Below are 23714 nucleotides of genomic sequence, written 5' to 3'. Positions count from 1 at the left end.
ATTTTATGCATGATCAAATTATGAATAATGTAATTTAAGAAAAACGACACTTTATCAAAAAAACACACTTTTGTAAAAAAAATTCAGACAAAATATACTATGCTATTCACGTTTCTATAAAATGTTACAATTTCTTTATACATACGTGCATACATATATAAATATACGTCGAATTTATTTTGGCATACACTTTTCGTGGTTAAAATCAACAAAGATATACATTTCATTAGTTAGGAAATATTTATCAACTATTATTGTTACAATTATTTTTTTATTTTATATAATGTGGATATACTAACCGACTTGCTTTAGTTCATTTCGATTTTGAAGAAATATAGAAACAACCCAGTTATCCTAATATATTTTATTTAAAAAAGTTAATGCAATAAAAAAATAAAATAATAATAAATAAATATATATATATATACCATTTTAGAAATACATACGAAAACAATCAAATTTTACTAAATAGTCACCAAATTTTATAGGAAAATAATTTTTTATTTTTAAATGTTATTCTTTCGAAAAGCATAAACAGCTAAAAATAAAAAAAAAAACATGAATATTGCTTTATACTCTTTACATTTTTTTTAACAAAAAAAAACTATTGTGAAAAGTCTATATATTATGGGAAAATAATAAAACATCTTTTCCTCGTTTTCCATTTTGAAATAAGTTATAAATACATTTGTTATTATATTTATCAGAAATAAAATTTAATTGTTTGTTTATACCGTAATGTTATACATATATTTGTTAATTAATTAATTAATTAATAATATATATTTGTATATATATATAAAGCATAAAAAAATATAACACAACACATTAAAAATATGAATAATAATTAAAAAACTATAAGCATAGAAAAATAAAAACATAGGAAATAAAAAAAAATATATATATTACTTAAATAATATGCAATTGTTTTAACCTTCTGTGCATTAAACTGAGAAAAATGTGTAGTTTATTTCGAGTAATATAAAAAAAATATGAGAATAAAAATAATACATTATATATTGTGCTTAATTAATATTCTTCTTTGCTTACATACATTATTGTTGATAAGAAAGTAAAAACTGTGTAACATCATATAAAATATCATGCCTCTTATATGTTATATTGTCATATTTGCACACATAAACATATGCAATATAATAGATCAAATATCTTTATTCTTTTACGTATTTAACTGATAATTTTTTTTAAATCAAACTATATTTATTAACTATACTAGCAACATCGCTACTTTACTATTTATAATTATCGCATTACATAGCTTCACTATTTACTTAGTATTTTTGTCTTTTTACTGTTTATACATTTTTACTATAATAACAACAATTATTATTCTATCGGCAATCCAAAAAAACTCGAATTCTGTTGTCATTCAAAAAACCTCCATCGTACATTCGAACTGCATCCGAAGCAGATTCATTTTTTTCATATTCTATACTAACTATACCAGTTAATTTTCTCTGTTAATAAAAAAAAAATTCATAAAAAATTTATACATATATCCTCTTTTAATATAAACAGCCTATATATATATTCCATACATTTTATATTACCTTTTCATTCATAAGTATTTGCACATCGACAATTTTCCCAGTTTCTTGAAAAGCCGAAAATATATCTTCTGCGTTAAGATATGTAGGAACATTTGTAACTATTATTGTGTTGTTCTTAGTTGTATCTAAATAAATGAAGCAAAAATGAAGCAAAAAATGAAGAAACGAAGCAGGCTCTACTACTAATATAAAATGCACACAGAAATCGATAGAATAAATCATATTTTTTTTTATATCCTATACCATATATATTTTTATGATTGTTAAATGGTTGAATATTTTTGTCATAGAAATTATTTTGAAATGTATTGGGGTAAGGGATATTATTATTATATGGGACATTAAAATTATTGTTATTCATATAATAAGGAAATGAGTTTGTATTATACATTGGAATTTTATAAGGGGGAATTATTTTATTATTATTCACAATATTTGGGTTTTGAATTAAATTTTTGTTATTCTTTTTATCCAAAATTTTTTTACCCTATAAATAAGAAAAGAAATATATATGTTCATTCAAATATTACAATTCATATTTTATTATATATGTACAAATATATTTTTTATACATACCAATACAATTGTTATTATGTCTCCATCTAAAGTTGAATTGTTCATAGCGCTTATAGCATTATCACAGGAATTTTTATTATCATATTTTACATACCTGAAAATGTTTAAAAATTATTAACAATCATAAAATTATATACGTGCAAGTTAAATAAAAAAAACAAAATATTATCAAATAAATGTAATAGCATAAAGGATTAACTAGACTTTTTATTTTTCATATGCAATCGAAAAACTTACGTAATTTTCTTCTCATTATCATGATATATATTAAATATTTTTCCAAATTTACTGAATTCTTTTTTATATAATTCTAACTTATTGCTGTTAACATTGGATATAATTATACTGTATAAATATTTTTGACCTACATAAAAAAAAAACATACAAACAAACAAACATTTACATATATAAAACTATGCATTTTCATGAACATTTTTTGCGCACATTTTCATAGTATAATATTCTTATATATATAATATCATTTTTCCTTTAAGTAATACCCCCATTCTTTTCAATAGTTTTATTAATTGGTTTTTTGTCTATGGACATTTTTTTGTTGGCCTTTACATTCTCCTTTTCTATGAGTTCATCTAAACTCATATCTAATTTACTTTTTATACTCATTCTGTAAAAATATTTGCATACCTTTTTTAACTTTAATTTTTTTATGTCAAAATAACACAATTACTCTTAAATCGTTCAAAATTACTTTTGTTTCAAAAAAAATACAACCCCCAAAATTTGTTCATGCATACATATAATATATATATAATGTGGTAAATAAAAAAGAAAAAAACGCTTGTATTTTCTTTTCCTTTTTCTTCTTAATTTTTAACCAGTAGATATATATCAGCATAAGCCGTGATATATCATTCCCCTTTTTTCTTTTTCATGCAAAGTGTATCTTTTTTGGGCTCTTAAAAAAAATAAATTTCCTTAAATAGTCATAATAATGTTATTATAACTTTCTTTTTAATAAAAAAAAAAAAATGAAAAAATTATGAACGTTCATAAATTATAAACATATATAATTTTTATATATGATGGAAATAAGCATAATACATAATATGCAAATTTTTATTCAAACAATGAATCATTTTTTTTCTTTTTTTTTAAACATAAATAATAATGCAAAACTCTATAATATTATATGATTAGGTTTACGTACTTATTTTTTAAAATTGCACGTATTAATTTTATATACAATTTAAATCCATATATATGGGTATGTATGCTGCTACTCTAATATATCAACATTAAATGTAAAAAAATATTATAATAATAATAATGATAACAATGTATAATATATAAAATATACTTTTAAATATATCGCATTTTTATTATAAAAAACATGCTATAAAAGATTTACTCTTTTATGTAAAAAGAAGTAAATAAAAAAACCTAAAAAATATAATAATATTATTTATTAACGAAACTGTTCAAAAGTTTTTTTTTCTGAACGTTCGTATTTTTATTTACATAAAATTTCCTGTTTTTCATATATAACTTATAGTATGCTCAATTTTGTTTAAGCTATATATAAAATTATGGTTTTTACATTCTTAGGAAAAATAGCTATTTTTTTATATATATGGTGTGTATCTTTATATGCCCATAAAATACAAGTTCACACCGCAGTTACTTGGTGTTTTTTTTTCAAAAATATTATAAACAGTTTTTATTTAAAGACGAATGCGTACAAAAGTTGTCGAAAAAAAGAATAAATTAACAAAAAAAAGTATTGAAAACAAATTAAAACAAATAAAAAAAATATATGATAAAACTAGTTATAAAGTTGGAAGAAAAAAAACATAGTAATATTATCAAAATAGTTGAATATATAACTTTTACCACTAAAAAAGTTGTATTTACGTTATTTATATATTTGATATAATTGGGTGGGCACTTCATATAATATGTATGTATTTTCATTCCGCTTCAAATATTAAATGCCTCGTTCCTTATAAATGCACACATACATACATAAGTATTTACTAGTTTCTATTAAACATATCAAAAATATTACCCACTTTAATTTTTATTTCGTTATCTAAATATTGTAAAGTTGAAAATCGACTTTCTTTATTGTACCTTTATATACTTAATAATATTTGCAAAGTTATAGTTGAATATACTGCAACATTTTAATCAGTTTAACTCAAGATCATTCATGTACCTCGTTAGATTTTAAAATGTTATTATATCTTTCTCGTAATTCGTTTAATTCCTTATTAAGTCTGCATATAATATAACCAAAAGGGAATAGGAAAGCATATTAGAAAAATGGGTAATATATAAAATGATATTATTTTTATATTTTTTTTAAATTCTTTTAATTCGGTTTTACCTTATTTTTTCCACGCCTTCACATGCCTGGTTTATTCGATACTGTAAAAAAACACGAGAAATTATTTTAAAATGTAAATAAATATATACTACTACACATTTTATAACTAATATTAAATTATGATTTATTTCCTATACCTCATGATAACTCAAATTGGTAGAAAATTCGCTTAGGTAGCTTAACCTAAGAAATAGACAAACATAAAGGGTAATATATTTTTTCTGTTCATATTTAAAAAGTGAAAAGAAAAATTAAATAAAAAATGAAGGATATATTATATATATGTGTGTGGATACTTGTTTGGGGGGCTAAGTGTGTTGTAATACTCTAATTCCATTTTTTTAATTTCCTTCATTATTTTTTTGTCTCGAAATTTTACGCAACGAGAAAATAAAATCTATAAATATTAAAAAAGTTATATTTTATTTTTTAGATAAATATAGGGAAATTGCAATAGATATAGTAGTGATATATTTTTTGGCGCCTACATAATGTGGTTTGCATGTGTGCAAACGGGTAAATTTATATTTTTTATTTTGAACATTTTTTTGATATTTTTTGGTTACACATGTATCTATATTATTATAATAATTTAAACATAAATTTAAATAAGTTTTTTTTATATCAAAATTATTTTTTTCGTTAATTTTTTGTTCAGAAATATATTTTGAAATATTATCCTCCGTATATATATTATTTTTATTTTCATCAAATATATAATTTCTATTATATCCCAAATGGACATATTTATCATCATGTTTTTTATTATCTTCTACATTGTTTATTATTAATTTATTTTTATAAATATTATTAGAATTATTAATATTCTCCTTATCATATTTGTTATATATATCTACTGAATTATTTAAATCGTTTACAATTTTGTTATCATTATTTTTGTCTTTGAAATTTTCCATGGAATAATTTTTTCCCTTTTTTTCTTGAAATACATAATTTATATAAGGTGGTTTTAGGGGGAGATTAATTTGGTATATATAACTATGTAAATCATTCAGATTATAGCCATATCTTTTTTCAAATATGCTTATGTTTGTCTTATTGGGATTCTATAAATTATAAGAAATAAATATAAAAAAATATTCAAAATAAAATATACTTCATATATAAATTATTTTTATATCCATTACTGTTCTTACTTTTTCTTTATTTCCTATTATGTTTCCCATTATAACATTTCTAATTCTTCAATATAGCAACAAATTTGGATAAATCAGATGTGCATATATTATTATATCTATATATACACAATTTTCCGTACTATGTTAAATTATTTTTTCTTATATTTATAATTTCATATTCATTTGTAATACTTAAATGATAAAAATATTTTAGAAAAATTTAAAAGGAGAAAACTAAGTTATTATTTTCACTTTGGACGCATTTCAAGTTAATGTAATTAAAAAAAAAAAACATATATATATAACAAGCTCGTTACTTATATTTCGATTTCACCTTTTCTATTCACTTATATGGTATATATTTTTCCCGATCTTTATAAAAAACAAAAATGAAAAATAATATTACTGCCACTTGGAATTGTACATTGACAAGCATATGCAAAAATGAGTATAGTTAGAAAGGTAAATAACAAAATATATAAAATTAAATTTTAAAAAAAAAAATTTCCTCTTATTTATGGTGGGGATAAGAAAAGCATGTAAATGTTATCAACCCCTATCAAATTAACATATAATATATTTGTAGAAATAAAAAAAATAGCAAATAAGAATATATCGGGTTTTATCACCATTGACTTTGTATATGTTTTTTTTCAAAATATTATTAAAATGTTTCATAGTAAAAAAAAAGTATTATGTATACATTCATTTGTTTATTTATTTTCTTATTAATTCCTTAATTTGTTTATTTTATATATTCTACTACTTTTTTTATTATAAGATATGTTATGTGTCATTTCGTATGGGGGGGGTATACACATTTGCCCACAAAAAATAGTAAAAACAAAAAAATGTAAAAATAAAATATAAGAATAAAATAGGAAAGCACATATGCGGAATAAACTATATGTTGTATGCATAATGTTATGAACATTCCCCAACAAAAAATTGAAGCTTTATGTGTTTTCAATATTTTTATGTATGCATTTATTCCATGAATAATTGTCAAAAAAAAATATTACACACATGTATAAATACGGACATAAATCAAATTTCCATAAAATCTAAAGATAAAATTAACATAAATAAAATAAAATATGCTATATAAAGCAAAATTATATTTTATATATATAATCACATTTTTCCTTCCGAGAAATTATATTCTCATAGTTATAAATTCACATGAACATATGACTGTACAGGTAATAAAATTTTAGTTGAATATATAATATGGCTAGCTATTAGAATAAATTTGCACACACTTGTTCATTTTTTTTTTCTCAAATAATAATTTCCTCCTAATAATAAATCTGAGACATCCGATTCATAATTATCATGATTTATATCATAGTTTAACAATGTTTCTAGATTTATGTCTGAATTATCTTTTTCAATTTTGTTCATAATATTATAAGTATTATCTAAAGAGCTTAAAATTTTACTAATATCTGTACCTTCATCAACTATATCATTTTGTTTGTTACAATTTCCTTGTTCAATCTCTATATGGTTATACATTTCATTATATGTTTTGACATATATATCATAATAATCGTAAAAATTAGCATTTAAATAATCATTTAATAATTTTTCTGCAAAATATATATCATGATATTTATATAATTTTGCCCAATTTTGAAAATTAAAATTGTTAACTTTATTACTAATTCCACTATTTAATTGGAAATTATTATTTATCATTTTTTTTATAAGTTTTTTATTTTTTTTATCTTGAGGATCGTATACATAAATTATTTGAGACACATCATTTGTTTTGTATAAATTGTTTCTATCCAATGTTTTATGAATTTCTATATGTGTAGAAAGTTCAAGTAATATCCCATAATATTTTTTATTTATATTTTTAAAATTAATTATAAAAAACCGAGAATTTAATAAATTAGTTGGTTTTATTTCTAAATCCAAATCTTTTTCTATTAAATGTTTTTTTATCATTATCGAAACTTTAGGAGGAAATCTAATGATACATACTTTCCCTACTTGGCTATTATCCATCATAAATATTTTGCCATTTTTTATTCCATTATTAATATATTCATTTCCATTTTTATTATTTTCTATAACTTCTCTATTGTCGTCCCCATAATTGTTATTAACATTTATTTCCTCTATAACATCATTATTTTGTATAGGACTTTTATTTTGTGTGCTTTTAAATTTTTCTTCTGTTTTTGCTTCATTTATTATTTTTAATAAATCTGTATCATTCATAAAATAAACCTCTTGTAAATTTTTGTAGTTAAATGTTCCATTTCGAATATTTTCGATTAATCTTCTATAATTGCAAAAAAAATTTCGAAAAAAAAAAAATATTATTTAATTATTTGAATAGCTAAAAATGGGCATTTTTTAAATGATAATTCAAAAACGTATGTTATAAAATTCACAAAAGTAAGACATGAAATATTAGCATGGAACTCAAAATGTGTTACACAAGTATGCATAAGCTTTCTACACATAATATCTTTAATCATGTCCATATATCAACATATAATATATATATTTTTTATTTTTCCGCTTATTTTTTTCTTATCATACATAGCTTGAAGTACATCCTTTGAATTTGGCTTAAGTTCCGAGTCAATACCTTCTGGAAGGTTCTCATCAAAATAATCCACTTTTATATTTGCATTTATATTGAGTGATATTTTTATATCCCTCTCTTTTTTTTCCATTCTTACTTTATATCACAAAAAACGAAAAAAAAAGAAAAAATAATAAACCCGTTTTACAAAATATTTAAATTGCCATGATTTAATATATTTTATTCGAACATTTACAATAATTTTTTTTTTTTTTTTTTTTTAAATTCACTGCAATCAATTTGTTAAAAATTGTTTATATAAATAATTTAGAAATATTATATACATATATGCAATGTAGCCATTACCCGTTGTTTCGTTTTAATGTTTTATCATTTTTTGTTTGGCAATACTCGGGATATATTTATTTTTTATTTTTTCATAGGTATTCGAATTTTAAATGTTTCAAAATAAATTAAAATTATATGGTTTATTTTTTAAATTTAATAATTATGTATATGCACATAATTTTTAGTATGAATAAAAATTTATAAAAATTCAAAAAAATGTCTTAGTCAAATTACACAAATATTATTATTAACATTCATTATAAACGCAAACAAAATAATTTAGTTAATGTCACTATGAAACCAAATCTATATATTAATAAATAAAAATAAAATATAAAAAATTAAATTTAAAATATATAAACAAATATGTGGAATTTTTATGGAGATACATAAGAATTCCCTCTATATTTTATATATTCCAGATTATGCAAAAATTTTAAAAAAATAAAAAAAGGATATACATTTTTCCAAAAATATTTATTTGGTCTGTTGCTTTATTATTCAGACTTTTCTGCTTCACTTCTCAATTGTGAATAAGACTTCATTAAGTAATTTTTTAAATCATTATATGCTTTTTCAAAATCATCATTTATTAGAAAGAAATCAAATCCCAATGTATTAGCTTCTTCAATCTCCCTAGTTAGCTCAAACATTCGTGTTTTTATTTGTTCTTCTGTTTCCGTATTTCTTTTTTTCAATCTGTTTAAAATAACATTAGTATTTGGCTGTTTTATAAAAATATATATAGCATGCTTAATATATTCTGATTTCTTAAGTTGTTTAACTCCATTTATATTCATTTCGAATAGGCATATTTTATTTTCTTTTTCTGCTTGATCATATTCTGTTTTTAATGTCCCATATAAATTATTTGCATATTTATCATATTCTAAGAATTGTTTATTTTTTATTTTTTCTTCAAACTCTTCTTTATTTATAAAATAATAATCCACTCCATCCTTTTCATATTCTCTTTTATTTCTAGTTGTACAACTAATAGAAAATCGAAAATTATTTGAGAATTCATCAAATAGTTTTTTAATCAGGGTTCCTTTCCCTACACCTGATGGCCCACAAATAACTAAAGGACTAAACTTTTTCATTTATTAAAAATAAAATATAAACACGTCTTCATTACTTTTTTTTTTATCACTTTAATTATATGCAAAATTTTCTTTCTATATAGATATATATATTGCATATGTTTGAAAGCCATATAAAGTTTAAAAAAAAAATATATAATTATTTTAAATATTATATATTTTCCACCATTTATAGATGATACTAGAAATATGTAGTATGCTTTCTATAAGTTCATTCAATTATGTTATAAATATGTTTATCCTTACTTTGATATATTTATATGCATTTATCAAATTATAAGTTTTTATTTTTAAATTTTTAAAATTTTTTAAAAATAACAAAAAAAAAGAAGAAACATACAGAAAAATAATACGTAAATAGCATACCCCGTTATTTTTTGCATATACAAAAATATAGTTTTTATTTTTATTTTTATTTTTTACATCCTTATTATTCATTTATTTCCACTCCATGAGAAGTATGATGTGTCGTTTTTTTATTCTTTATTTTTATCTTTTGTTTTTTATTTTTTTTTATATTTATATTTTTTATTTTTTTTTTATTTTTATGAGCATTCCGCAAAGTATGTCGATTTTTTTCGCAACATGGAGGTTTTACGCAAACAAATATTATAATCAATTTCGACTAAAATAAGTTAATTCGTCATTATAAATATAGCAAACAATATTATATAATGCACAAAAAAATGATTAATACCACAAAAAAAGATTGAATGAATGTCTAAACATACTAATGTAAATATAAAGTAATTTGTATATCTATAAAATTTTATTGATATATTATGTTGTTTATCAGCCATGTCAGTATACTTGCATTATATCTTTTCATCATTTATCTTTTATACAAAACACAAGGGTTTTTCTTCCTATTTTTAATCACCCCCCAAAAGAACAAAGGGATGAAAAAATAAATCGAAAAAAGAAATTCTTTGGGTATATTCCACTTTTAACATTTTTTGAAGTAAATCTTTAAAAGAGTGTGAAAAGTAACTATATTTGCTAAAACTATTTTTTATATCAAAGTTTTTATTTTGAATTAAAAATAAAACATGCATATCATTATTTATAGAACTAAAAGGATGTGTTCCCGTTGATAATATAAAAATTGTTATTCCAATAATCCAAACCATTTTTGAAAATATATTAATTTTTTTTTTTCTAAAATTTTCTAATGGCTTAAATAATGAAGTTGTACCTCCTACATTAGCTTCTTCTCCATAACATTTTTGTGAGTATTCAAAATCTATTATTTTGATTAAAATTTTATTTTTTTTTATTTTTCCATATTTTTTTATATACCATTTTTTTTCTTTTTTACAAAAAATAATTTTATTTAAATTTTTCTTTTTTATATTTTTTGCAACAATATTTGACGGCTTAATATCACTATGATATATTTGGTTCTCATATAAATAAAAACATGCTTTTAATAGTTGCCTTAAAATTTCTGCAATCATATATTCAGGATAGACATATGTCTTTTCTCTTTTGGTTCGCTTATTAGAAATATTATCGTTATTATCATTATTAATTCTAGGGTTCCATATTTTATCATACTCATAATATTCCTTTTTATTTTCCGCCATTTTCTTATCAAATATAATATATTTTTTTTTTTTTTCATTAACTGTGTATACTTTTTTTTTATACTGAAACCTTTTTGTTTCTTTATCCCACTGCATAAGTGAATTACCACCATATTTATAAAAAGTCATAATTTTCCCATTGTAATAAAAATAAGATTCCATGCTTATAATATTTTCATGTTTTAAATCCATAGTTAGCCATTTTTCTATTTTTATAGAGTTTTCAAAACAAATATAGCGATTATAAAATGGATTAAAAATATCCTCTTTTGGATATTTATAAATTTTTATTATTTTTGTTTTCAACTTGTTAGTATTAGTATCTTCTTCTATATCCCCAATATAATGAATATTCTGATTTTTTATCTTTTTCCAACCTTTTACAAAAGCAATGTGAATATTTTTATATTTTTTTTCATGCAATATATACTCTTTTTCAATACTAATTGATGATGCACTAAGATCTGGAATCTGTTCTTTTTCGATATTCTTTAATATATTCATTTTTTTTTCCTCTTCATTTTTATAATGCAATAAGTAATCATGTCTATGAGAGATTAATTCAATATTTTTATTTTCTATTTCTTTTTGGGTGTGTATCATTTTAATATTTTTTGTCTTTTTTATAACTCCTATAAAATCATAATTAACAATGGTAAATACTTTATTTTGAAAGTACCCTTTTTTTCGAATTATTTCGTCCATATTTTTACCACTTTTACTATTATATTTATCACTGAATTTATTTTTTGTGCTTAAACATTTTCTACAGTTATTTTCATTCGCAAAATGATCAGAATTATTCTTTAAATTATACAAATAGTTACTATCATATTTTTTTTCTAAAAAAATTGTTTGATTTTTTTTTTTTTTTCCCGTCTTTAAAAAGTGAAAACAATTTATATAGCCAAAACTGTTATTTAATATTTTCTCATTATCACTAAACGAACTTATGTTTTTATTTCCATTATTTTTTTTTGTCCCCTCTTTTTTGTTCGGTTTTTTCTTTTTTTTTCCTTTATGACATTCAATCGATGATTCTAATGAATAACTATACATGTTATCGTCCCTTTTTAAAAAAACGTTCATTTTTTAATGCATTAAATTATAATATTTGTCGACCAAGAAAAAGGGAAAAACATGAAAAACCCAAATGAACTAAATGTAGACAGCTATTCAAGTACGAAAATGTTTAATTGCATAATTTTATAAAGAGAATATCATATTTTTCTAAAAAAAAACATATGCCTACACTAGGGTACATAAATTTTATAAAATTGCTAAATGAACTACAATAATAATGATAATTACTATCACGATAATAAATACGCCGATGATAATTATTATGATAGTATATTTATTTTAATATTATTTTCTGAACGGCAAGGTAAAATAATATATTTTTTATTAACGTTCATGCAGACAGCTATTTTTGTGGTTTTTTTAATATAATTTTTACAAAATTTACACAAATTTTTTTTTTATTTTATTTAAATTTTTACTACATTTTCTATGATATGTTATAATAACACCAGCTAATATAATGTACAAATAAAAGAGAAAGAGAAAATATAATTATGACTATAAAAGTACACTAAAATTAACTTAAAATAACTCCACACATATATGCCCATATAAAAAAGTGATAAACATAAGGCTATAAGATTGTTTTATTCATATATTATATAATATCTTTATATTTACACATACACTGATATGTGCATTCCTATGGTAATTATATTTACATCACATAGACCTATTAATTCCATTTTAATGTTTCAAATTTATATAGTTAAAAAATAAATAAAATCTATATGAATTAAAAAAAAATTTCCATATAACCGTTTTGTGATAAATTGGAAATGATCACCATTTTAAAGTGATACCTCATGATGATATATGTGATTACGAAAAAAAAAATATATTTACTACAAAAATATAATACATATTTTATACTGCCCATTGAAAAAAAGATTAATGGAAAATTTTCGCTAAAAATTAGTACAGTGGTATAGGGGGAATGATATTATATATATAATAGCATAAATAAAAAAGAAAAAAGGAGGGAAAAAAATAAAGTTATATATAATAGAATAAATAAAAATCAGAAAGAGAAAAATGCATGTTGCATATAAATAGCTAAATAAAAATAGGAAAAGTAGAAAAAAAAACGACGTAGCTTGTAGCCAATTAACATATAGTTCCTATGGAAACGATATTGCAGAGATATTATGTATATAGATGAGGAAAATAAAGCACATAAAAAAAAATTATGAAAAAAAAAAAATAAATAAATGATGATGACTACACTTGTATTTAAAATAAAGTTGAAAAGGGCCAAAACTTGATAATATTTAGAAAGTGACTTATAGAATTGGTGAGCATATTAACAAAATCGCCGTTAAAAAAAATGTGGGGAAAATGAATTTTCGCCCGAACAAACTTTTGCTTCTAGTAACAAAAGGAACAAAAAATGAAATTAAAAAATTTGTTAGCAGTTTTTCTGGAAATGTAGAAGAGGTCTTAAGTGACAATGGGAATAACAAAAAATGGAAAAAGGAAATCGAAAATTTAAGAAAAAACGAAAACAATAAAGAAAAAAAAATGTGTGACGTTGACATTAAGGAGCTTAATTATATTATTCAAAAAGAGAAAAGGAAAAAAATACAAGATAGAATAAAACGAGAAAATAATAAAGAAGAAAATTTTGATGATACCAACGAATTACAGGGTAGTGAAGAAACTGGCTTATGTAACAAAGAAAATGAAGAAAATATAAATTTATTTCAAATAAATACTTTTATGAAAAATATTAACTTAAATAAAAGCAAAATGCTCGAACTTGAAGAATGCATAAATTATTATGACAAATGGAGCACTGAACAAATTAATTATATAAATATGAAAACAGCCGAAAAAAGAACGGTTGTGATAAATAAAAACAATAATGATAGCAATGGTTATATTTTTAGCAATTTGGATAAAAATATGGATAATATAAATAATTATTATGATTTATTTTTTGAAAACGATGAACATTCGGAAAAATTAAAAAATAAAAATTATTATAATAGTTTGTTTAACGAAAATGACCCACGTTTAACATGGGACGTCCAAGATGATATATTTTTTTCAAATCTAGATATAGAATTTTTTAATAAATATTCAGATCATAATTATTCGCAATTTTTAGAAACCCTTGACCATAAAAAAAATGTCTACTTGGATTATATTGACAAAAGAAAGCCAGTTAAATTTTTAAATAAATATCAAATTATTGAAGTTTTAAATGATCATGCTAAGAATTTGTTTTTATCGGACAGTTCTCAAAATAAGAAATACGATATTTTTATAAATCAAGGTAATATTACTAACAACCCATTTATTAATGAAAATACAACTAGCCAAAATAATAGTAAAAATAATATAAAAATGGGCAGACCGTCTCATATGAGCAATTCTATAATATTTAGTAAAGAATGTATATTACACAATATTTTAAAAATAAATTATACAGAAAATAATAATTTTGAAAATTATATATCTCAAAACGGAGAAATTAACACTAATGATTTAATAAATAAAGTTAGCTCTACGCAAAATGATACTACTAGTAGCGCATTTTTTGAGAAGTGTAACAAAGGAAATAACGAATTATACTTTAACCTTATTAAACGAATAGAATTTATTGCTATGTCTTTTAGTGTGCAGGAAATTATTTTTATAATTTCTTTTTTTTATATAAAAAAAATTCCACAATTTGATATCCTCAACAAATTTATTCAAAATTTTTTGATTAGTTTGTATCTTTTAAAAGTTGACGATGTTTTGATTTTATTAAAAATCTATGGAACTTGGAAAAATGCTTACGACGATTTTATTCACGTTCTCTTAATTTATTTTTTTAACTTAAAAATGATGGCATCAAATCAAAAAAAAAAAACATCACATTTAAAACAATCCATTAGTTCTACACTAAATAAGAAGGAAATACAGAATAAAGGAAATTCTTATATTGACTCAAAAAATGGTGAAATATTTTCTTCATATAGCGATCGTATTTTTTTAGAAATTTGCCTGAACAACAATATAAAAATAAATAATTCATTACAAATTTTTTATTCAAAAAATAATTTAAAATGTTATGATAAAAAATATTTTTTATTATTATTCCAATCTTTTTACAAGTTGACTGACTATAAAAATCAGGAATTATTTTTTAATTCAATACAAAATTTTCCATTTTTTTTTGAGAATTTTAAATTATTAAACAAAGCATCATATTTACGAAATATATTATATGAGATAAAAAATGGAGACCCAAATGTAAAGTTGTCTCTTAGAGAGTTGGAAAAAGTTTTAGGTTCAATAATTCACATGAACAGTTCAGAATTTGTTGAAAATTTTAAAAATTGTTTAGCTAGCTATTATCACGATACAGATAGAGAGTTTTTATTGGAAAATATTTCTAATGACATACAAAAATATAAAATTAAAAAAAATAATGATGAAAAATTTAGTGAACTAATTTTAAATGCAAATGTGTGCATAATGAATTTTTCTATTTTTTATAATTTACTAATAAAAAACTTAAAAGAATTAATGGTTTTTTCTTTTTTTAACACTACACATTTATTTGATACAATAAAAAATGCAAGTTTTTCAGAAAATCAAATTTCAGTTTTAAAAAATGATATTTATTTCCCTTGCTTGGTTAAGACAAAATTTAGAATAAAATCGGAAAACGAGGAAATAAGTAACAAATTGAAATTTGAGAATTATTCTCAAGAAATAGAGACAACATTTATTGAAAACAATTTAGATATTTTTAATGATATTACAAAATTAAAATATATTTTTACATGTGAAAAGGAAGATATAAACAACTTTTTATATCATTACAAAAAAATAAGTGTGCAAAATGTTCCTATAAGTTTTATAGTAAATTCGATATATTTTATTAATGAATATTTGTCTAATTTTAAAAATATATTTGAAACAATAAAAAATTTTAAAACAGACATTCTTTATATCCTTTCATTTTTATACTCAAAATACTTGGTTATATTAAACGGTTTAAATGATAATAATAAAAAAAAAAAATTATTATTTTCATTTCTGGAAAAAATTATACCACCATTTGGTAATTTTAATCAAAATGAAATAATAGACATAATCAAGGAACTAAATAATTTTATTCCATTTTGTGAATTTTACAAATATAGAGAATTAGACCAAATAAAAGAGGAAATGATAGAAAAAAATAATCCAATTATAAATTTACAATTTTGCAAAAATAATGTTATAATAAGCCAAAATATTATTAATACTATGTTTTTAATATTTATTAATTATTTTAATTATATTAAAGAAAATTATATTTCTAATAACTTTCCAAATGTATTAAAAATAATTTTAACAACTTCTGTATATATTCATATTTTTAAAGGAGGAAATAGTGAATATGAAAATCATTTTATTCATGAATTTATATTTTTAAAAAAAAAAAAAAATATTTCGAGAAATGTAAACAATATACCCAAACTAGCTGAAAAATTGCTATATAATTTATTAGACACAATTATTTCTTTTTTTCTAATTTATAAATCTAAATATTATTGTATGCGATTATATGATAGTCAACTTATCCAAATGATTAGTTCACTTTCTTATTTTTATTTTTGTTTATCTATATGTGAAAATAAAAATATAAAAGATCAAAATGGAAGCAAACAAAATAAAGCACATATTTTTTATAACGATATTTTTAGTTTGTTCATTGATGATTTATGCAAATTGAATTTTGAAGAAATTTCTGAATTAAATAAATTAAAAATATTTGAAGCAACAAGTATAATATTTATTCTAAACACATTAAATACAATTTCAACAAATAAAAATGAAATTATTTTTTTATTGAATAAGACAATTAAATATATTGTAGAAAATTATATTTATATTAGTACAGAAAACTATAAATTGATTACAAACTCATGTCAAAATTTAAAACGAAATCAAAATATTTTATTAACATATGATATGTTTGATTTTCTACATTACCAAAAACTTATGACTATTCTTAAAATGTAAAATAAAGAAATTATTGAGGGACTTTAAAAACTATAGTAGCAAATTTCAAGAAATATTATCTTACTTTTGATATACATAATTGACAACATTTCGCTCAATTAAGCGAAACATTCTCCATTGTATATGTGTTTTCCATGTTATATTATTGTTTGTTTTTTTCATTTATTTTTCATACATTTTTCATTTATTTTTCATACATTTTTCATTTATTTTTTTTATTTTCACTAGCGTGGATAACTAACGAAACGCAATTAGCAAAGATCTTTTTGTTGTTTTTCTTTTTCTTCATAAAAAGGCAAATTATAATAATGTTAACAAAATTCACATAAATTGTTTGTTTTATAATAAAAACAAAAACATATATATATTTGAATATGACATATTTTTTATTTTGAAGAAATGTGAGGAAACTCGTCAACATGTATATACAATACATGAATAAAAATGACGTGATTTTCATATTTTAATATAATTTCTTTAAGAAAATATAATTTATATAATAATTTATTGTTTTAAAAAATATTTAAGACATTTAAAAAGCAAATGTTTAGAAGTGTTAGAAATTCTTTTTATATATTTTCCCTTCAATACATAAGATGAAATAAAGTGAGCATTTTGTATTTCAATTATTTTAAAAGCCCAATGAAATATTAAAAAACTAATATGTTATAAAATAATATAAAAATTAGTTCACAACTATAATTCATATAGGGATATAAAAAATAATTATTAATATTTATAGTATTTATAATACATATATTTTTTGAAAAATAAATAACAATATATATAATAATAGCTCGATCTATGTTTGCAATTATTAATATTACACATATAAAGTTTAATATTTTTATACCAAATCTAAATAATTTTATATAGTTCACCGTTTTATTATTTCGAAAATTTTATTTATATACTTTATTATATAAAAAAAAAACATAATATTTTTTTTAGTTTTTGAAAAATTGTAAAGTTTTTTATATAAAATTTAAGTTCCTATTATTCTTATAAAGACTACATTTATATATATGCCATTTTTTTTTGAGTTAACCCTAATATTATTTGTACATTAATTATTATAATGCATATATTCATTTATTTTTTGATTAATAATAAACATATAAAATATTATTTTTTTTACTAAGTTTCTACTTCATATAAACATCATATTAATTTATGAAATAATATTTCATAATATGAAAATATAATAAATCAAGATTTTAGTAACATTTGCTATATATATTTTAAATGCTCATATAAATATTTGTTTCTTTTATTATATGTATGGAAATACACAATCCTAAATATAATAGCTTAGTTTGATTTAGCAAGTTTTATCATTTTGATTGAATATTATATATATTACACTTTTTTTTTGTTATTATATTTTTCACCCTTAGAGAGGAGCATATAAAACTAGCTAAATTTGCAAATATAAAGTGACAATTTTTTTATGATATTTATTAATTTAGCTAAATTATTATTTTTATGTTTTAAAAATACGAATATTTCATAATGTTCGCGTTTCCATATACCTCATACGAAGCACTCGAAAAACAAATAAATGATGTTATATTCCAATCACGTTTAGAAAAAACTTTTAATATATACCCAAAAGACTTATATAATAAGCTATTTAATAACTCCTCTGAAAATGTAAAAAATGCCATTAATATTGATAAAAAGATACTTGAATTAAAGAAATCAAAACTTATAAATAAAAAGTATACCTTTGTTTCAGTATCGATTTTATTAGTATGTTCAGCTGTTTATTTTACTTTCAAAACATTAGCAAATAAAATAATAAAATTCTCACATATAAGTGCTATAAAATTCATTTAAAGTTATATAGGAAAATAGTAAAAAGAGCGTATTTGTACTTTTATTAAATGCAAGATAAAACAACATGATATATATATATTATGTATAAGCTACTTGTGATATTCTGATGATTTTTTTTGTATGCTAATACAATAAAATATGTATTTACTGAATTTATATTTTTACAATTTATCGCCTTATAATTTGTTTTTTTTTGTACATGCGATTTTGATATAATATTTTAAAATTTGTGTGTACTATTATTAAAGCTATCTTATATTATTTTTTTCATTTTTTTTATATTAGTATTTAATTTTTATTCATTTTTTTTTTACACAATTTAGTCGTTTTTGTTTTGTACAATTACAAACATTTTCATATATCCTAAATTGTGATTCTTTAATGTGTTAAAATTTGAAAACTGTAATATATTTTTTTTAATAATCATAATAATGTAAATTTATATGTATTATACGCATTTATTTGGTATAAGAAATTATAAAAAATAAACATAATGAATCAAGAATGTAATTAACAACATTTTGTAAATAATTATATATTGCATATATCAACAAAAAAACAAGGAGAAACATTTCAAATTATTTTATTATATTTGTTTACCCTTTTACATGTTTATTATCATCATTATTATTATTTTTTTTAATAAAAAAATAATAAAACAAATCAAATAAATATTAAAGTAAAAATAAAACCTTAAGTTAAAATTTAAATTATTAGTTTGTGCTTGCTTTTATTCTGAACAGTTCATAATTTTTTAAATAAATTGGCTATTTTTAAGTTTTTTTTCATTTTTTTTAAATAAAATGTCTATTAAAAAAAATAAAATAACATCAAATTATAAGTCTACTAAGAAAAATAAGAAAAAGATAGGAGCAAACAACGATGAGGTTGGCAAGGAAAATAAGAAAGAAAGAAAAAAACAACAAAATAATATATATTTATGTATATTCTTTTATAAACAAAAAACTAATATTACTATTTTTATTTTTTAAAAATATATAGAATGATAGTTTCGATGATTTGGTTATAGGAAATATACCAAATGCAAACGGAGACATGAACAAAAAAAACATTCCTAGAATGGCTCAAATATCAAAAAGCTACAAGTAAACTTAATATTGATTATTAAAATATGAAGAATAATGAATTTATGAAAACATATATATTTGCTTATTTTTTTTTTCCATTTATAAACACATGCATTTTTATCTTACTGCTTTTTTCAGAAAATTAGAAAAAGAAAAAAAACTATTAAACAGTCTCGAATCGAAAGAAAAGGAAAAGACAAAACATCTTCTGAACGTTCAGAAAGCCATACTTAAATCTAAAGGGGAGAAAGTTTATGTAAGTTGAAAATATTAGAGTCATAATATATATAATACATATTATTCCCTAAAAATAACGATGTATAATATTCTTGATTTCACAAATTTATTTTTAACTTGCACATTTTAGGATGAAAAAAGTCTCAAAAATCGAAAAAAAAACATTTTAAAAAAAAAAGAAAAATCACGAAAAAGATGGAACAATAAAAATGATGAATAATTCCACAAAATATATGCTATATTTAGTCTAAACACATTGTTAACGAAATGAGGAAATATACTAATTGAGTAAAGATACAAAACACATATGCATACTTTTACACTGGAGTATATATATATAATACTTCATGAGGAAAATTCGCATTTTTTGGGATATTTTAATTTTATACACAATTTGAAACATGGTTTAAAGGCCAAACGAATGAAGATAATTATTTACGTAAACAAAATATCCAACATCGTTAGTTACTGGTTTATATAAATGTGGGGGTAAGAAAATTCGTTTTCTTGAAATAATGCCAAAAAACACAATTGCCCACCATAAAATATGAACAATAAATAATATAAACCGAACAGGAAAAGAATTACATTCTGGTAATATCATAATATCAAGAGTTATAACATATAATTGAAATAAATTGAAAATATGAATAACTCTTATAACAGTTGGTATCGTTTTGCATAATAATCCTAACATATAAATAAATAACGCCGAATTACCTGGATATATTTTATTATTTTCTACATCTACCGCCAACGAATAGCCAATACATTTTATTAAATATATAATTCCAATCAAAATCCAAAAAGTTGAAAAAACATAAACATTTGATGACGCTGCACACACTATTTCTTCTTGTATTCTTAATGAAAAATTAATATATCCTGATATAAATATTATTCCTCCTATTATGTAGCAAACAAATGTCCAAAAATAGTACGATATTACGCTTAAATTAAATATTTCATTGAAGAAATTATAATAGCAGTCTTCTGAACTGGTTTCATATTGGGGGGGTGTTGTGCTTATATCACTACCATTGCTACTAGCGCTTTCGTAAGATTTGTCACTTTCCATTTAAAAAAAATATATATAATAATAAAGCCTTTATAACATATACGTATATTTGTGTATAAACGCTTTTACTCGTATAAGAATTTAAAATTTTAAAGTGCTATTTCCATTTGTAACTTTAGCTACCCCTCCAAATAATTATGCATTGTTCATATGAAACCTATCAAAAAAATAACCAAAATGTGTGCGAAAGTATTGAAAAGGGAAAAAAGCTAGTTATATTAAAAAAAAATAAAAAAGCGTATGAACAAAATCTTTAAATAATGAACAGGAATTAATTGTTTTGTCAATATTTTTTTTTTGAATATTAAAGTGAATTTTTATTGTTTACTTTTTTTGTATCTCATATTTGGTTTATTATTTTTACATTTTTAATTTCGTCTTTTTTTCAACTTATTCAATTGACATTTTTTTTGTTACTTTTTTCGTCTTAATCTAGATTTCGAAAATCAACAATTTTTGGATAAATTTGTAAAATAAAAATATTATTATTACACTTTTTTTTTATTATTTAAAAATGGGAAAAATAAACACTTTTAATAATAGTATACAATTATTTTTCTCCGAGGTCACTTAAAATATCTACACAAATACCCATGGTACATTTCCATTTTTTTCAAAAAAAAAATAAAAAGGAAAAATCATACACACAAAATGAATAAATAAATGAATAAATAAAAGAGTAATAAAAAAGTAAACAAATTCTAAAATACTTAAATTTTCCATAAGGGTATTCACATAGTTATATTTATAAGCCATATATATGGCAAATAATTCGGTTATTTAAAAAAAAAAAAATTAAGGAGAGAAAACTAACGCTACATGAAATAATATAAATTAATTTTTTTTTATAAGAAATTATAATGTAAATATTTGTACATATATTAAATATTTTAATTTCATTATATCAAACCCTCTATGCATTTGTTTTGTTCTAATTATCCTATATGTTATTTTTCTTTATTGACTTTCTAATTTTTTTTTTTTCTTTTCTTGATAAGTTTTTGTCGTAATGCTTTCCTTTTACCTTTTCGACTTTAAATTTGGTATTGATATAATCTAAAAAAAAAAAAATATTAAATGTTGGAAATTGGTAAACACTGGATGCATATATTTGGGTACATAATTCATTATTGCTTTTATTATTTTTTTATAAGGCTACTTGTATTATTAAACAAGTATGGAATATTTATGGGTGTGTAATAAGAGTCTATTAATTTTGTTAAATTATGTATTTGCTCATGTAAATTAGATAATTCATTATTTTTTTTTTCGGCTTTTCTTATCCCAATTAGACTAGGATTATTTAAACAATTAAACTCACTTGATTCAATATATCTAATAAAAAAACAATATAAAAAGGCTATATATTTAAATAACTATACTATTGAATGTGATGTTTGTCAAATATGACATATAGAGATAATAAATATATTTTAATTTATATAAGCATGGATAAATGTCTGTTCAAAATAATTTTGTTTTTTCTTTTTATTACTCTTTTTCAATCAAAACAAAATGCACATTTTTTAATGAGGCTATTATGGGAATATGCTTATAAAACTTTTCATATCTACGAAAAGAAAGCAATAATGAATGAATAGTGATAATCGCATTATATGGGTTGTATTTTTCATTTTATTAGGGTAAGCAAAGAACTATATATACACATTTTTATTTGTTTTTTTTATTTTTTATTACTGAACAGTTTTAATCAATATGATGGCTCTGACCTCATTATGGTCTAAGCCATCTTTTATTTCGTCATGCCTTAGAAACAGGTTTGCTAATGATTTATCTTTATTAATAACTCTATAACAATATAAAACATGAAGAATATAAAGAGAGAGGTTTGCTTTCTTGTTTACATAACATTTTCATATATAATATTATATATCCAATATTTAAGAAATAATACATTTTAATTTGGAAAATAATTTTTTTTTTTTTACTCGAATAACAATTTAAGTATTTTGCTGCTTTTATCTTGATCTAATGGAGTTCTGCAAAAATAAGTGAAATCATTTTCTATTATTTTACATTATTAAAATATGAAAACCCCAAAATTATATTTTTTTTTTTATATCCTTCTTTTGTAATACATATCAATGCTATATGGCGACTCCATTACTCTTTTAATTCTCGTTTTTGTTCGTTCTTCCATTTTGTA

The 23714-nt window shown here is 20.8% G+C and overlaps 10 protein-coding genes across 10 annotated transcripts; 3 read left to right on the top strand and 7 right to left on the bottom strand.

Moving 5' to 3' along the window:
* Nucleotides 1-1352: 1352 nt before the first annotated feature.
* On the bottom strand, nt 1353-2771 carry PBANKA_0830000 (RNA-binding protein, putative; the record flags this gene model as incomplete). The annotated part of the gene is made up of 6 exons (XM_034564480.1): nt 1353-1478; nt 1572-1696; nt 1815-2058; nt 2148-2241; nt 2385-2511; nt 2648-2771. 6 exons carry the CDS (start codon nt 2769-2771, stop codon nt 1353-1355), a joined length of 840 nt encoding a protein of 279 aa, XP_034421273.1.
* Nucleotides 2772-4311: 1540 nt separating this feature from the next.
* Nucleotides 4312-5681, bottom strand: PBANKA_0829900 (conserved protein, unknown function; the record flags this gene model as incomplete). Its single annotated transcript, XM_034564479.1, has 6 exons — nt 4312-4384; nt 4495-4535; nt 4632-4677; nt 4791-4891; nt 4983-5561; nt 5652-5681. The coding sequence occupies 6 exons, from the start codon at nt 5679-5681 to the stop codon at nt 4312-4314; spliced, it is 870 nt and encodes a 289-aa protein (XP_034421272.1).
* Nucleotides 5682-6899: 1218 nt separating this feature from the next.
* PBANKA_0829800 (transcription initiation factor TFIID subunit 7, putative) lies at nt 6900-8329 on the bottom strand (the record flags this gene model as incomplete). Its single annotated transcript, XM_034564478.1, has 2 exons — nt 6900-7929; nt 8193-8329. The coding sequence occupies 2 exons, from the start codon at nt 8327-8329 to the stop codon at nt 6900-6902; spliced, it is 1167 nt and encodes a 388-aa protein (XP_034421271.1).
* Nucleotides 8330-9023: 694 nt separating this feature from the next.
* Nucleotides 9024-9629, bottom strand: PBANKA_0829700 (guanylate kinase, putative; the record flags this gene model as incomplete). Its single annotated transcript, XM_034564477.1, has 1 exon — nt 9024-9629. One exon carries the CDS (start codon nt 9627-9629, stop codon nt 9024-9026), a length of 606 nt encoding a protein of 201 aa, XP_034421270.1.
* Nucleotides 9630-10501: 872 nt separating this feature from the next.
* PBANKA_0829600 (serine/threonine protein kinase, putative) lies at nt 10502-12304 on the bottom strand (the record flags this gene model as incomplete). Its single annotated transcript, XM_034564476.1, has 1 exon — nt 10502-12304. One exon carries the CDS (start codon nt 12302-12304, stop codon nt 10502-10504), a length of 1803 nt encoding a protein of 600 aa, XP_034421269.1.
* Nucleotides 12305-13636: 1332 nt separating this feature from the next.
* On the top strand, nt 13637-17305 carry PBANKA_0829500 (conserved Plasmodium protein, unknown function; the record flags this gene model as incomplete). Its single annotated transcript, XM_034564475.1, has 1 exon — nt 13637-17305. One exon carries the CDS (start codon nt 13637-13639, stop codon nt 17303-17305), a length of 3669 nt encoding a protein of 1222 aa, XP_034421268.1.
* A 1512-nt stretch (nt 17306-18817) lies between these two features.
* On the top strand, nt 18818-19144 carry PBANKA_0829400 (conserved Plasmodium protein, unknown function; the record flags this gene model as incomplete). The annotated part of the gene is made up of 1 exon (XM_034564473.1): nt 18818-19144. One exon carries the CDS (start codon nt 18818-18820, stop codon nt 19142-19144), a length of 327 nt encoding a protein of 108 aa, XP_034421267.1.
* An 803-nt stretch (nt 19145-19947) lies between these two features.
* On the top strand, nt 19948-20689 carry PBANKA_0829300 (conserved Plasmodium protein, unknown function; the record flags this gene model as incomplete). Its single annotated transcript, XM_034564472.1, has 4 exons — nt 19948-20031; nt 20147-20250; nt 20371-20488; nt 20600-20689. The coding sequence occupies 4 exons, from the start codon at nt 19948-19950 to the stop codon at nt 20687-20689; spliced, it is 396 nt and encodes a 131-aa protein (XP_034421266.1).
* A 186-nt stretch (nt 20690-20875) lies between these two features.
* Nucleotides 20876-21547, bottom strand: PBANKA_0829200 (conserved protein, unknown function; the record flags this gene model as incomplete). The annotated part of the gene is made up of 1 exon (XM_034564471.1): nt 20876-21547. The coding sequence occupies one exon, from the start codon at nt 21545-21547 to the stop codon at nt 20876-20878; it is 672 nt and encodes a 223-aa protein (XP_034421265.1).
* Nucleotides 21548-22487: 940 nt separating this feature from the next.
* Nucleotides 22488-23708, bottom strand: PBANKA_0829100 (conserved Plasmodium protein, unknown function; the record flags this gene model as incomplete). Its single annotated transcript, XM_034564470.1, has 6 exons — nt 22488-22603; nt 22707-22882; nt 23043-23117; nt 23246-23356; nt 23497-23547; nt 23647-23708. 6 exons carry the CDS (start codon nt 23706-23708, stop codon nt 22488-22490), a joined length of 591 nt encoding a protein of 196 aa, XP_034421264.1.
* Nucleotides 23709-23714: the final 6 nt, after the last annotated feature.

Source organism: Plasmodium berghei (assembly GCF_900002375.2).
Source record: "Plasmodium berghei ANKA genome assembly, chromosome: 8".
Lineage (NCBI taxonomy): Eukaryota > Apicomplexa > Aconoidasida > Haemosporida > Plasmodiidae > Plasmodium > Plasmodium berghei.
The sequence above is the reverse complement of the archived record's forward strand: the minus strand, read 5'-3'. Positions and strand labels throughout refer to the sequence as shown.